This window comes from Acanthochromis polyacanthus, chromosome 14 (genome assembly GCF_021347895.1).
Source record: "Acanthochromis polyacanthus isolate Apoly-LR-REF ecotype Palm Island chromosome 14, KAUST_Apoly_ChrSc, whole genome shotgun sequence".
Taxonomy (NCBI): domain Eukaryota; kingdom Metazoa; phylum Chordata; class Actinopteri; family Pomacentridae; genus Acanthochromis; species Acanthochromis polyacanthus.
The window spans coordinates 18,939,306-18,954,847 of record NC_067126.1 but is presented as its reverse complement, the minus strand read 5'-3'; the positions used below and the strand labels follow the sequence as shown (position 1 = coordinate 18,954,847).

Here is a 15,542-nt window from a genome sequence, read left to right as displayed (position 1 = left end):
TCAAAGTTGGCAAGTGGGTGGGTGTATCCATGTAAACACTGAGTATGGTCCACACTGGCCCTATGTTAATGATTAGAGACACACACGCCCGATTTGGTCATAAAGCAAAAATGTGCTGATGGGAGTTCAGGCACTGCCCCTTCTTCAGGTCTGAGGTGCTGCTGCATATAAAAAGCACCAGCAGGTGACGGCTGCGTCTGCAGGTCTGATCTCCAGCAGGCAGAGAGTTCAGAATGTACGGACACAACCAAGGTAAATACAGCGTCCATTGCACAATCTACATTCTAGAGCTGATCATCACTTTTATGAGTATTAACTTATGTCTGATTCCTCTCTTCTCCTTTTATTTAGGAAACCCGTATCCCCCTGGTTACCCCAACCATCCTCAGGAGATGCCGGGAGGATATCCTAACTGTCCTCCAGGCGCTGTCCCACCACCTCACGGCCCTCCTCACGGCCCTCCTCACGGCCCTCCTCATGGCCCTCCTCATGGCCCTCCTCATCCCCATGGCCCACATGGAGGCTATCCTGGGCATGGACCCGGACCTGGTTATGGACCTGGACCTGGTTATGGACCTGGACCTGGTTATGGACCTGAACCTGGACCTGGTTTTGGACCTGGGCCTGGTTATGGGCCTGGACCTGGTTATGGTCAAGGCCACGGACATGACCATGGACATGGACATGGACATGGACACGGACACGAACATGGACACGAACACGGACATGGGCACAAGGACAAGCACAAGCACAAGCATGGTCACAAGCATGACAAATCTCACAAGAAAGGAAACAAGAGCCATGGGGTAAGACTATTTTCACAGAATGCCAGATTTCCTGCAAATCTAAACTGTGTCATATATAACATGGAAAAGTTCTACTCCACAACCAAACCTGACTTACAAATTACAGAAAATCAAAGAAATGCTGTATTTTTCATCCAATGCTAGCAAAACTTTCATGCAACCCTGAAAAGGCCTCAATTTTATTTCTTTAGATTAAGTGTAGATAAATCATTTTAATTTAAGCTTTACATCAGGTTTGTAGACAGCTAAAGTGATTAATTGATTTGTTTTGTCTGTTGCATTTGTCCTTGTTGCAGTCCTCCAGCAGCTCCAGCAGCGACTCTGATTAGATGAAAGTTCTTGGAAGTGAGAGAGAGCTGAAACCTAGAAATCTTCATCCTCCTATCATATCGTCACCCCCCTGCCGACAGCTTCTTCATGTATAAGCTTAAAAATACATTGTGTCAATCTAAACCAACCTAACAAAAACCATCTGGATTTATCTTTTAAAAATGTTGATTGTAGAAATGTGTATTTAGCTTTAATATTTTAATTTTGTCATCTGAATCTATAGTTATTGTTAAATGAACAACATTTTGAATATCATTGATGGTCACTGTGACTTTCTAATGTGCAACATGCATAAACTTTGGTCTGAGACACATTACAGACATTGCATTCATGACTGTGTTTGTAACAAAAAAATAAAAGATTTCTTAGTACAATGACAACACAGTGACTTTCTTTTGTATTTTCTTTTGTATTTCTATTTCCTGATGCACATGTTTGTTATATGACCAGAACATGCTTTTTATTACCTGGGCAGGATACACTAAGCACATTTGCTCAGCCACACCCTGGTCACACTGTTGGTCACACCCATGATTGCCTTTGCTGTCATGGTAATGTCATTTAGATAGGCTGTGCAGTAAATCACTGATATCCAGTGATATCCAGCTTTTCACATAACACTGGTCTTTGGGGAACACCATGTCTTGTTTTTGTATTTACAAAATTAATTAAAACTTGCATAGTGTAATATTTGTAGTCAGTAGTCAAGATATATTCGGATCTTTTACTTGAGTAAAAGCACAGAAATGTTGGTACAATTAAAAACATGAGCCTCGCTAGTGCCAGTGCTTGCTACGCTGTGACAGTAGGGGACAGTGTGGCACAAACACACCGCGGAGCGACTCTCACTCTACGGTCAGTACGCCCATCAGTACGTCATCATCACCCACCAATCAGCGTCGGCTTTCCATCTCTTCCAGGAAGTAACCGTGCAAAGTTTAGAGGAGAGACAGAGACAAGCAGGCTGTAGCTCAGAGTTCAGATACTCTAGGGTATACACGGTACCAGTCAGAAATAATAATGTCCTTAACAGTTCTGACCTCCGCTTACAGGTATGTGGCCACGTTTATATCCCAAAATATGCACTGTAGCTCCGTGTGTTTCTCCTGACATCACTGGTAAATCAAGGTAGAAGTGAGGCTTGCTCATGTCAGACACGCTGTGTTCGAGTTGTAGACGTTTGTACATCTTTACCTGACACAGCAGATAAAGTATAGCTGAAGTGAAATTAGCGTTTGGTGACTCGGCGCCATTAAAAATCAATATGAACAGAATAAAATCAGCTCAGCCAAATGCAGGTGTCTGTGATTCTAATGAATTAATGATACCTGAGTTTTCCTGCTGACAGGTGAACATGTCTGCTGGTTTAAAAATAAAAAAAGTCTCTTACAACTGTTAATGCCACAGCAGAAAAACAGAAACGGTTCAGTTTCTATAACTTGAAAAGCTTATTGATAAAACAAGATATTGCTACATTATTGCCTAAAAACATAACTTTATAACAAGAAATGTTTCTTTCAGGAAATGTTTCTTGTGATTACCGTAGACCATTTATCATGCTGTGTTGATATGATCGACCATGTTGTAAGAATGAGAATGGATATTTCATTCACCGTTTGATTAATCTCTGCTTCATGATTGTGTTGAGACATGGTGAGATTCTACTGTCAGGCATTAAGGATGGTATTATGATAAGTCATTATTATTATTATTAGGTAAACTGGTGATTCTAAATTGTATGTGTGACTCTAAGTCAGCTGGGATAGGCTCCCACAGCCTCTCCACAACCCTACAGAGGATAAAGCATGTATAAAAGATGGATGGATGCATTCAGTGAGCATTATGCGCCCCTCCAGCTGATCGGTGAGAAATGATTCTACTTCCAGAAGGTTGGATTAAATGTTCCTTCACTACAACCCAATGCATTTTAAAATATTCCATCGAGTACATGTACTTGTTACAAAATCAACTATCATTTTCAATAACACCAGAATTATAGCATGTCTCAACCTCAGCATATAGTAGAACCTAATAAATTGTGAAAGTAAGTCATATTCCTCAGTTTGTTAGTTCTCCATGCAACATTTCTACATTCAAACACATATTTCATGCCATAGTAGTTTAATTTACAATCTTAAAACTTTAAAAACTTTGCATTTCATAATAAAAATAATGCCAATCCTGGCATGAATATATCTAGTTCTAATGTGAAAATATGTTGTTATGAACATGAAAATATCTTATCATGTGAAAAGTACCGTGTTATAACCCAATACATTAAAATGTCTTGTTATGACATGAAAAGAGCTTGTTGTGAAGTAAAATGAACACCTAGTTATTAGAATAAACACTTTTGGGAAGAAAAACTAATCTCCGTAATATAAGTCACTACATTTTAGGAGGAAGACGTGGTTTAAGGTTAGTGTAAGGTTGTGTGTCTGTGGCCACTTCCCCAGCTTCTTTGTGTTTATTAGAGTTTGAACTTGACAGAATACATGAGTCATCCATCCTGGAGTCTATGCCAGCTAACTTAGGGTGAAGGCAGGTCTCCAGTCTATCACAGGGCTACACATAGAGACAAACAATCACACTCACATGCACACCTAAGGACAATTTAGAATCACCATTTATTTAACCTCAGCATGTTTTTGGACTGTGGGAGGAAGCCAGAGAACCTAGAGGAAAACCATGCATGCACAGGGAGAACACGTAAACTCCATGCAGAAAGATCCCAGGAAGGCCGGGATGCAAACCAGGAATCTTCTGGCTGCAAGGCGACGGTGCTAACCACCAACCCTCTGTGTAGTCTGTGCATGAGTTAATTGTTAATCGACTCTGACTCTGTTAAATCACAGTTTTTCAGATGTATCCAGCTGGTAAAGTTATTTATTCTTGCCACCACTCTTTCCCTGTTGTCTCTTCCAGACTAAGGTCCGTCTTCAGACTGCAGCGAATCCAGAGTCACATGGTAAGAAAATGTAGCAGCATGTTGTGTTGTCTCTGCACCACATTGTTCATGGATAGGGAAGATTGTCCTCGTCTCCAGAAGTACAGTGAACAGGAGTTTTTTTTTTTTATGCTGAAATTAGTGTTCAGTATTTTCTCATTCATTTCACAACTAATATTTGTAGAGTGGAATAGAGTCAATAATGTTGCAGTACCTGTACGTATTCAATGATTAATTCTGCAGGGTTATCTAACAGTAAGTGTTTTAGTTTTAATGTTTACTGAGCTGAAATATTGTGAATAAAGTGTATTGAATTATGCTACGTGTGGCTGGCTGCTGCCTCTCTCCTTGCTCTCTCTGATCTCCCTCCTCCCTTTACCTGTGCAACTGCAGCACACCTGAGTGCTGTTAGCACTTAGGGAGGAGGAGGGTATTTAGGGAGGCAGGCAGAGCAGAGGCATGAGCACCACAAAGCCACACATCCTCCCCAGACAAATGCGTGAGGGTTTTTTTTTTTTTTGTGTGTGTGTTTGTGCAAACTTTCTTAACAATTAGCAATGAGTTCTTCTCTTTTCAGGCATTTGATTCTTTCTTCCCCCATGCATGTTTAGGTTGCTGGGTTTTGTTGTTTTAGTTTGGTTGTAGTTGCTGGTAGTGCTCTTTCCTTTCGTAGCAGTTATTTTTGGTTAGGCAGTTTAGTTAGGGGTGGTGACTGGTCCGAGGGCTCATTGCTGGGTTAGCCCCTCTTTTGTTTCTTTTGGCCAGCAGCTACAGCCCTTTTCCTTTCACCGTTATTTCTACCCTGATTAGTTGGATTATTCATAAATAAAGCTGTTTTTTTTTATTCCTTCACCAACTCACTCGCCGTGTCTGTGTCCAGTTTATATGTTGCCGGTCTCTTTGTTTGAGCCTAATTTGTTAATTTTTAAAGAGGCCGTACCAAATTACAAGACATGGATTCCACCTGACAGTTACTGAATCGGTTTTGTTTGTTTAACTGGCTTAAAATGTTGTGTGCTGATAGTGGTTTTATTTTTGCAGTAAGACTAACCATACTTTCAAAAAGTATAGAAAGTTCTGTTCTAATTTAATTTCTAATTTAGTTCGAATTTAATAGATTTTTCAGTTCATTTAGTGTAGTTGTTCTCTAGTTTGTGTATTGCTCGATATGACTTTGACAGTTAAAGTGGTGACACTTTGTTCACTTTATTACTTATATCTGTTATAATTCTACAGCTTATTTTGAGTTATTGTCGGATGTGTTGTACATATTTATACAGAAGTGTCTCGTTGTTTGCTTCACATCAGATGTCGAGTCATGCAGATCCAGAGGTTCTCCTGGAGAAAGTGGGCAGAGCTGGTGTGATCACCTTGAACAGACCCAAAGTCCTAAATGCCCTCAACTTCACCATGATCCGACAAATCTATCCCCAGCTCAAGGTGTGTAAAAAGCCTTGTAAGTGCAATCTGTAGTAAGGATAGAAAATGGCCAATTCATGATTTCCACGTCCATGTGCACAGGTCCACAAATGGACTGTCAACACGCATGCAACTACTTTCATTCTACATTAATACCACAGTGTTCTGCTATGTGGATGTTTGCATTCCCCCTCATCTTGAACCCTGTAGCGCTGTGTCAGTGATTATTCCTGACGTGTTCAGCACAATGTCTGAACTTAGGATTTCAGAAGAAATGTGGACTTTGTGCTGTGTCTGGGCTCTGTCAGTGGAAAGCAAATATAAATGAAGGCTTCTTTAAAGTCCAGCGACTACTTCAATTACAACTCTTTTAATGGTTAGTTCTAAACATGTGAATGACAGATGACCTTCACATAAACTACTGTTCAATAGTTAGATGCCACTTAGAAATGTCCTTATTTTTGAACGAAAAGCATTTTATTTTCAATGAAGACATTAAATGAATCAGAACTCCAGTCTTGACATTGTTAATGTGGTAAATGACTATTGTAGCTGGAAACGGCTGATTTTTAATGGAATACCTCCATAGGGGTACAGAGGAACATTTCCAGCAACCATCACTCCTGTGTTCTAATGCTACATTGTGTTAGCTAATGGTGTTGAAAGGCTAATTGATTATTAGAAAACCCTTGTGCAATGATGTTGGCATATGAATAAAAGTGAGTTATGGAAAACTTAAAATTCCTCGATGACCCCAAACGTTTGAACGGTAGTGTATGTTCCCTCCACACACTAAACATTCATTTTAAGCACCACTTGTTTTTCTGGCACATGTGCAGTCTCTACAGTCACAAATTTTGGGCTGCACACAGATGGACCACTTGGGCCCTCAGGGCCTTGAGTGGATGATTACATTTACACAAGTTTATGTAATTTTACGTATGTGCCCTTGCAGATGAGGAAAGCATGAATCGGCCTTTAGTTTGACTTTGTCAAAGTCTTGATGATGTTTAGAGTAAAACATATTTGCTCATGAACCTGTTCAAGACCTAAGAGTTTGTGAAAAAGAAGTTTTTATGTAATTGAAAAAAAATAACTTGCAAATTTGCTATGAATTATCTGCTGTTTTTCCTTTTTTGGGTGTTTTAGGAATGGGAAAAGGACAATGAAACTGACATTGTGATTATTAAAGGAGCGGGTGGAAAAGCTTTTTGTGCCGGTGGGGACATCAGAGGTAAGTGCTAGGTTCAATCACTGGGGTCTGGAGAAGTTTTATTGGCGTGATTGTAAAAGGAATATGTTAGCTCATTATGGTTTTGTTATCCATTTCTCCCTTTAAGCGGTCACAGAAGCAGGGAAGGCCGGTGACTCTTTTGCACAGGACTTCTTTCGTGAGGAATACATTCTAAACAACACTATCGGTATGCTTTATAATTACAATCATTCTAACAATTATTTGTGTCCTCTATTGGTATTCATTTACTCATAGTCCTACATTAGATAATTCCAAACACCCAGGCCTCTTCTACACCAATTTTCATGGTTTTATTTAGTATTCCTTTGTGTTCTTAAACATTTTATTTCATTTTTCAAGGAGCATACAGGAAGCCCTATATTGCCCTTATTCACGGTATAACAATGGGAGGGGTGAGTATGATTTCTCATCTTGTTTTATAAGGTTTTAGGTCACAGTTAGCATATTGTGAGGCATGATTAGTAGTGTTCTTTCAGTCTGATGTGATATTAAGTTTTGGCAGTAGGTGTCAGTAGAAAACTATCTGCCACTGTTACCTGCTGCCGGTGGCAAGGTGGCCTCTGATTGGATGGAATGTGAAGTGACAAAGCATTGTTGCTGCCACTGGTTTTTCCCTCCAGGTGTCAGATATGGTTGGAGTTTGAACTGTTCCCTTTCCCCCACAAGTGTGATAACGTGCGAGTTATACAAATGCGTTTTTTTTTTTTTTTTTTTTTTTTGTCACAGAATGAACCTGCTCTGTGATTTTATTTTTTTTTTTTTATATTGTTTTAGTGAACTGGTAAGACAAGATGTCTGGCTTTTTGGATGAGTTGTTTTTTTTTAATCTTCTCTGTTGTGACCTTGGCCATGATTTTCCTGAGGTGTGACCAAGATCACTCACAGCCACCAGTGTCTGCTGGCTCATTACTCATCGTGTGTGTGTGTGTGTGTGTGTGTGTGTGTGTGTGTGTGTGTGTGTGTGTGTGTGTGTGTGTGTGTGTGTGTGTGTGTGTGTGTGTGTGTGTGTGTGTGTGTGTGTGTGTGTGTGTGTGTGTGTGTGTGTGTGTGTGTGTGTGTGTGTGTGTGCTTGCTTTTGCACAACAAAAACCCTAATAAATATTCTGGTTTTAATATGGTAAATCTGTTAATTTTTATATCGAAATGACAGCAAATATTCTGCCATTCAACTTGGAAGTAATCTAATTACTGCAAGGTGATGCTATTTGAAATCATTTAATTTTTAATTGACATTGCACAGGGTTTTTTTCACTACTTTGTACATTATGTGAGAGACACTACCGTTCAAAAGTTTGGGGTCACCGAGGCAATTTCATGTTTTCCATGAAAACTGACACATGCATTCATGTGCTAACATAATTGCATAAGAGTTTTCTAATCATCAAGTGGCCTTTCAACACCATTAGCTAGCACAATGTAGCATTAGAACACAGGAGTGATGGTTGCTGGAAATGTTCCTCTGTACCCCTATGGAGATATTCCATTAAAAATCAGCCGTTTAAAGCTAAAATAGTCATTTACCACATTAACAAAGTTTAGACTGGATTTCTGATTCATTTAATGTTCATTGGAAAAAAAGTGGGATTTTTTTTCAACAATAAGGACATGTCTTAGTGACTCCAAACTTTTGAACGATAGTGTAAATATTTGATCTCTTGGCTGTGTTAGCATTTATTGACTTAATTATGTTTGTTGTTGTTTGTTAGGAGAAGGTACTGTATTAAAATGAGACTCTAACTCATGGCTAGCTGTGACGTGCCTGTTCTTGTGGTTTCAAACAAAGTTAGTTTTTGTTTTATACTCTGGTTAGACTGCTGCTTTTTATGCTTCATGCTCATTTTTTTTATTTATTGTGCATATATACATTATTTACAGTGGGATATATTTACACATACATAGACTTCATTTCGTTTTAACATTACCAATAAGGAAACAAGAAAAAAAACCATAAACTCAAACGGGAAAAAGAAAGGGGGGGGGGGGGGGGGGGGGGGGGGATACTAATAAAAATAAATAAATCAGAAGACAAATATGACAATGGTAAACAAACAGGAGAATACAAACAGATTTACATAATTTCTTCAAAAATATTACACGTCAGTGGATCTTTTGTTTATACATTTCAGTGAGTCAAAGTAATTTGTCAGTCAAAAAATGCAGTAAATATTGGTTTTGAGTTTGAAAACTTTGCTTTATGAATGTGATATTTTCCATGTAATATAAACGCATTTACTATTTTAGAAATCTTTCTATTTTTGTGGTGAAAATAAGTTAAAATGTGTTTAAAGGTAATATTTATTGATTTTGCGAATTTAAGTGATAAGATTCAATATTTCGCCATAATTTAGCTGTATTAGTACAATTAAAAAAGAGGTGGATGATATTTTCTATGGCTAACAAGCAAAAACAACAGTTTGAGTCAATGTCAGTGAACTTTGATATCATTTCATTTGTTGGGTAATATCTATGTATAATTTTAAAATGAATTTCTCTAATTTTGTTGTTTATGCAGTAATTGAATGGCATCATCCATGTTTTTTTCCAGTTAATATCTGGAAACTGTGAATTCCATCTGGCTTTGCATTTAGGTTGGGTTCGTTTATGCTTCATGCTCATGTTTGTTGTTTTTGATGGGCTTTTAAGTCATTGACGCTTAACCCTGATCAAAGCTCATACTTGCATAGTGTTGGTATTAGGGCTGTTTTAACAAATCTGTCATTTTCTAGTAATCCATGTACATTCTGATTGCATGCTGTCTGTGTACATATTGGGCCAATGATTTATTTAATGCATGGTTTTCTCCTACCTTGACATAAGTTATTTAAAGTTCGTGCAATCTGTACAATATGTTTTGTCTGAAGAAATAAATTGACAGCAGTCAGCATGGTACTGTCGGATGGCAGATGATGTAATAGAGGACAAAGAAGAACAAAACATATAGGAAAGGTCGAGGCTGTAGTAAAAGGGTGGACGATGTTTTTGAAGACCATGGCTCAGTTGTGTTATATCTACACTTGATGTGTGGCGTGCTGTAGTTGAACACTGCTTCTCTTCATCAAGGATAAAAGCTGGACAAAAGAAGGCTGGCCACATGATTAGGTCTAAATTTATGAATGAATTATTTGATACCTATGGGAGGAGTTTAGAATGTTAATTTGTGCACCATTAGTTATCCTCACAACAAAATTCTAATTCAAATAATGACATTCGGCACACTTTCAGTGTTTGTTTACTCACTGTAAATTTGATTTGCATATTATTGAATAAAGATTGAAGGTGGCAAAAATCTATTAATAATTTTACAGTTCTGTGAAAAACAAATTCTTAGTTTTTTAAAAATATTTTCCCCACTTTAATGATCATCAAACAAATGTAAATATCAGACAAAGATAGCCAAAGGAAACACAAAATGCAGTTTTTAAATGATTTTATTTATCAAGGGGAAAAAAAAAATATTCAAAGCAGTTCTGGTATGCTGCGGCTGAAGACCCCGCAAAGCCCAACCTAGAGGCTGCTTTACGTTGTTTGCCTCAAATAACATGAGTGCATGTCTAATGTGATAAAAAATATTTATCATACACAATTTAAATCTTTAGTTTGCCTCAAAATCGTTGCTTCTGTTCACCAATACTTGCAAGTTAATTAGTAAAAGAAAACTCTAGTTTAATCTGCTAAATGTATATCTTTGCACTGACTTACACACTTTTATTGTCCCTAATCTTTCAACAAATGTCACCGTTTTGATTCCTGTATGTAAGCAGATAAAGAATAACCTGACCAGGTACATGAAAACATTGCCCTCTCCTGGACTTCTGTTGTCATTTAGGTGTTCCAACAGGTTATTTTGCAGAACACAGTCAGATGTGAGTTCCACAAGTGTTACTCATAAAACATAAAATAGGCTGAATTTAATATATCAGCAAAATAATTAGAATAGAAAATTAAAATGTATTTTCTTAAAAATATATGCCTTTCTACTTAAAAGAAAAAATAATGTTACATTTATCTTAGAATGATTGAACTGCTCTCTCTCTCTTGCATTAATACTTTGTAGCGCCACCTTTTGCTGCAATTACAGCTGCAAGTCGCTTGGGGTATGTCTCTATCAGTTTTGCACATCGAGAGACTGAAATTCTTGCCCATTCTTCCTTGCAAAACAGCTCGAGCTCAGTGAGGTTGGATGGAGAGCGTTTGTGAACAGCAGTCTTCAGCTCTGCCCACAGATTCTCGATTGGATTCAGGTCTGGACTTTGACTTGGCCATTCTAACACCTGGATACGTTTATTTGTGAACCATTCCATTGTAGATTTGGCTTTATGTTTTGGATCATTGTCCTGTTGGAAGATAAATCTCCGTCCCAGTCTCAGGTCTTTTGCAGACTCCAACAGGTTTTCTTCCAGAATGGTCCTGTATTTGGCTCCATTCATCTTCCCATCAATTTTAACCATCTTCCCTGTCCCTGCTGAAGAAAAGCAGGCCCAAACCATGAGGCTGCCACCACCATGTTTGACAGTGGGGATGGTGTGTTCAGGGTGATGAGCTGTGCTGCTTTTACGCCAAACATATCGTTTTGCATTGTGGCCAAAAAGTTCGATTTTGGTTTCTTCTGACCAGAGCACCTTCTTCCACATGTTTGGTGTGTCTCCCAGGTGGCTTGTGGCAAACTTTAAACGAGACTTTTTATGGATATCTTTGAGAAATGGCTTTCTTCTTGCCACTCTTCCATAAAGGCCAGATTGGTTGTGACCTAACAACCTAAACAAAACCCTGACGTATTTTCTACGTCTGTCAACACAGACACTGCACGTCAGTCACTTTAATGTTAGCGGACTCTGTTGAATGGCTAAGTTACATAACCACAAACAAATTTCACAATATCACAGTAAATCGAGTTTGTGGGTTTTTTAAATTCATGCCGAATTAAAGAGCTGCTTCTCGCCATTCATGAGTATTTGTTTCATATTCGACATCCTTAACTTTATCTTGTAAATTAGCGTCCGAAATTAAATGGGAACATTTGCAATGGAGTTCGTCAGCCGCTTCCACCACTGAACGCGGTAAACTAATTAATAGGAACTGGACTTCAAACAATTTAGACACGGCGTCTAAAAGCGTAAAAACTGCAATGTCTAAAGTGTGAGAGGAGACGGTGTATTTTTGGTTAAATTATACAATGTTCGCCGTCAAAGTCATTCATATAAACTGCCTGTAATGTGCAGCAAATAGTAGTTAACCGGCGCCAGCTCTTCAGTGACCTTAACGGGTCCGTACCTCTAGTACAGATGCTACGGGTACGGTCCGTACCTGTAGCATCAACCTTAATAATAACACAAACCGATAAATAGCATTAAAACATGAATATATTCTAATACATGAGCTGCACCGCCTTGATGCTTGTAACAGCTGGAAACAAGTCAACTGCACCAGGAAGCATTTCTGGGAGAAATTCTTCACCAAAAGTTCTTATGTCTCATGCTGTACAAACTGATTTTATTATAATGAAGAAACCAATATTGATTTTAATAATAAGACCTCAGATATGTGCATCAACTGTAAAATGAAATCAAAAACTCCAGGCTCTATTCTTCCTGGGACTGTTTGAACCTTAAAAAGCTATGACTCGACTGGGAACAATGTTTAACTGCTTTACATCGTTCTTTATCTCTTTCACCTTTATCTTCTGCAAGAAGGTCCTGAAACCAGATGAGGTATGCACTGGCAGAGATGATTTTCTTTTTTGAAATTAAAAAGCTTTGTGAGCAATTACACCTGCCCAAGATTTGAGGGTCACAATAGGATACTTTTTTGCCTTTTTAAAATTGTTGCATATATATATATATATATATATATATATATACAGTGCCTTGTGAAAGTATTCGGCCCCCTTGAACTTTTCAACCTTTCGTCACATTTCAGGCTTCAAACAAAGATATAAAATTTTAATTTTTTGTCAAGAATCAACAACAAGTGGGACACAATCATGAAGTGGAACAAAATTTATTGGATATTTTAAACTTTTTTTAATAAATAAAAAACTGAAAAGTGGGGTGTGCAATATTATTCGGCCCCTTTACTTTCAGTGCAGCAAACTCACTCCAGAAGTTCAGTGAGGATCTCTGAATGATCCAATGTTGTCCTAAATGACTGATGATGATAAATAGAATCCACCTGTGTGTAATCAAGTCTCCGTATAAATGCACCTGCTCTGTGATAGTCTCAGGGTTCTGTTTAAAGTGCAGAGAGCATCATGAAGACCAAGGAACACACCAGGCAGGTCCGAGATACTGTTGTGGAGAAGTTTAAAGCCAGATTTGGATACAAAAAGATTTTCCAAGCTTTAAACATCTCAAGGAGTACTGTACAAGCAATCATATTGAAATGGAAGGAGTATCAGACCACTGCAGATACCAAGACCCGGCCGTCCCTCTAAACTTTCACCTCGAACAAGGAGAAGACTGATCAGAGATGCAGCCAAGAGGCCCATGATCACTCTGGATGAACTGCAGAGATCTACAGCTGAGGTGGGAGAGTCTGTCCATAGGACAACAATCAGTCGTACACTGCACAAATCTGGCCTTTATGGAAGAGTGGCAAGAAGAAAGCCATTTCTCAAAGATATCCATAAAAAGTCTCGTTTGAAGTTTGCCACAAACCACCTGGGAGACACACCAAACATGTGGGAGAAGGTGCTCTGGTCAGAAGAAACCAAAATCGAACTTTTTGGCCACAATGTAAAACGATATGTTTGGCGTAAAAGCAACACAGCTCATCACCCTGAACACACCATCCCCACTGTCAAACATGGTGGTGGCAGCCTCATGGTTTGGGCCTGCTTTTCTTCAGCAGGGACAGGGAAGATGGTTAAAATTGATGGGAAGATGAATGGAGCCAAATACAGGAGCATTCTGGAAGAAAACCTGTTGGAGTCTGCAAAAGACCTGAGACTGGGACGGAGATTTATCTTCCAACAGGACAATGATCCAAAACATAAAGCCAAATCTACAATGGAATGGTTCACAAATAAACGTATCCAGGTGTTAGAATGGCCAAGTCAAAGTCCAGACCTGAATCCAATCGAGAATCTGTGGGCAGAGCTGAAGACTGCTGTTCACAAACGCTCTCCATCCAACCTCACTGAGCTCGAGCTGTTTTGCAAGGAAGAATGGGCAAGAATTTCAGTCTCTCGATGTGCAAAACTGATAGAGACATACCCCAAGTGACTTGCAGCTGTAATTGCAGCAAAAGGTGGCGCTACAAAGTATTAATGCAAGGGGGCCGAATAATATTGCACGCCCCACTTTTCAGGTTTTTATTTGCTAAAAAAGTATAAAATATCCAATAAATTTTGTTCCACTTCACAATTGTGTCCCACTTGTTGATTCTTGACAAAAAATTAAAATTTTATATCTTTATGTTTGAAGCCTGAAATGTGGTGAAAGGTTGAAAAGTTCAAGGGGGCCGAATACTTTCACAAGGCACTGTATATAAGCTTTGGAACCCACAGCAGATTCAAATTTGGAACGGTTGCTAAAAGGGCTTTTTTTGCTCAGTAGACCCACCTAAAAGTACAGTAACTCCTAAAATGCTTCCATATTCTACAATGGATAAATACGTGTACAAACACATTAACAATTATATAGTAACAAATTCATTACCTCTTTTGTTGTTTATTTACTTTACATATTATTTACCTTTGACTGAATCTGAGTATTTTGCATTGTATTGGTGTTGGGCATGTAGTGCACTGTCAGTTGAAATCAGTCAAGCCAGTTTTCATTTAGAAAGACAAGTAATATGTTAAATAGTTCAACTTTGGACTTCACTGGCAGCAGAGGGACTGTTTTCTGCCATTCTTAGGTAGACTTTTCTTCAAAAAAATAGATTAGCTAGTTCTGTATTCTATTGTAATGGAGTCTAAATACTGAAATTTTTAAAAAAAGAATGTTTTGTTCATATTTTCAATGTAGTAAACAGTCCACAGATGGAAACTCACAGGGAGATGAATCCTCAAAGCTGGGAACCAAAAAAATCATCTTGTTTGCTTGTTTTTCCTGTTTTGACAGCCGTGATCATAATGATATCCCCAGTCACCATTTTCTTTTCCAAGAGATACAGAAGCTAATCTTAAGAACAAAACTGAAAAATTAGTATGAAATTAAAATGCTGGAAAAGATTCAAAGGATGCAGCTGAGTGCATTGGTCTGACGTACACCGCACCTTATGGTTTTGGAAGTCAGTTCTTTCCCAGTACAGGACACATACAACCTGTGATGTTTGTCGAATCATTTACACTGCTCATTGCACTTATTTTATAGTATTTTCTGTTCTTTTTATCCATGGACCTGTGGCTCTGGGAATAAAGTGATTTGAAGTGTACCTCTTCTGTCTGTCATGTCAGTACAGAGAGGGCACCAATGTTCATCCTCGGGGCGATCGCTGTTAATGTGCATACTGGGTGGGAACAGGCCAGTTCTATATATGGAAAAGTTCAAGAGGCACTGGAATCCCTCTTCCCAGATCTGAGCTCAGTGCAGGACTCCCACATAGAACGACTCTTCTTACATTAGTGATAACAAACCACCAGGGAGTAGAGGCATGTCATTAACAAGTCAAACACACACACAGTCTTCAAAAGGACGTCATGCACGTCATTCATGGCTCTGCAAGTGTAAAATCCCTCGAATTAATGTCTATGAATGCTTGAGTGTTTTTAATCTGTGCGTCTCAGTTTGTGCTCAAGCTCTCAAATGTTTACATTGTCAGAAAACCCATTCACAACACACTG

General features: G+C 38.6%; 2 protein-coding genes across 2 annotated transcripts in view; both read left to right on the top strand.

Moving 5' to 3' along the window:
* The first annotated feature begins 121 nt into the window (after positions 1–121).
* On the top strand, positions 122–1,518 carry LOC110948628 (holotricin-3-like). Its single transcript, XM_022190248.2, has 3 exons — positions 122–252; positions 352–806; positions 1,103–1,518. The coding sequence occupies exons 1-3, from the start codon at positions 234–236 to the stop codon at positions 1,133–1,135; spliced, it is 507 nt and encodes a 168-aa protein (XP_022045940.1). The 5' UTR covers positions 122–233; the 3' UTR covers positions 1,136–1,518.
* A 524-nt stretch (positions 1,519–2,042) lies between these two features.
* hibch (3-hydroxyisobutyryl-CoA hydrolase) overlaps positions 2,043–15,542 on the top strand; it is a 32,832-nt gene continuing 19,332 nt past the window's right edge. The window contains exons 1-6 of the mRNA XM_051958881.1: positions 2,043–2,188; positions 4,062–4,104; positions 5,392–5,523; positions 6,652–6,736; positions 6,843–6,923; positions 7,097–7,149. Of these exons, the coding sequence (XP_051814841.1) occupies positions 2,157–2,188; positions 4,062–4,104; positions 5,392–5,523; positions 6,652–6,736; positions 6,843–6,923; positions 7,097–7,149 (426 nt within the window). The 5' untranslated portion in view covers positions 2,043–2,156. The remainder of the gene's footprint in view (positions 2,189–4,061; positions 4,105–5,391; positions 5,524–6,651; positions 6,737–6,842; positions 6,924–7,096; positions 7,150–15,542) is intronic.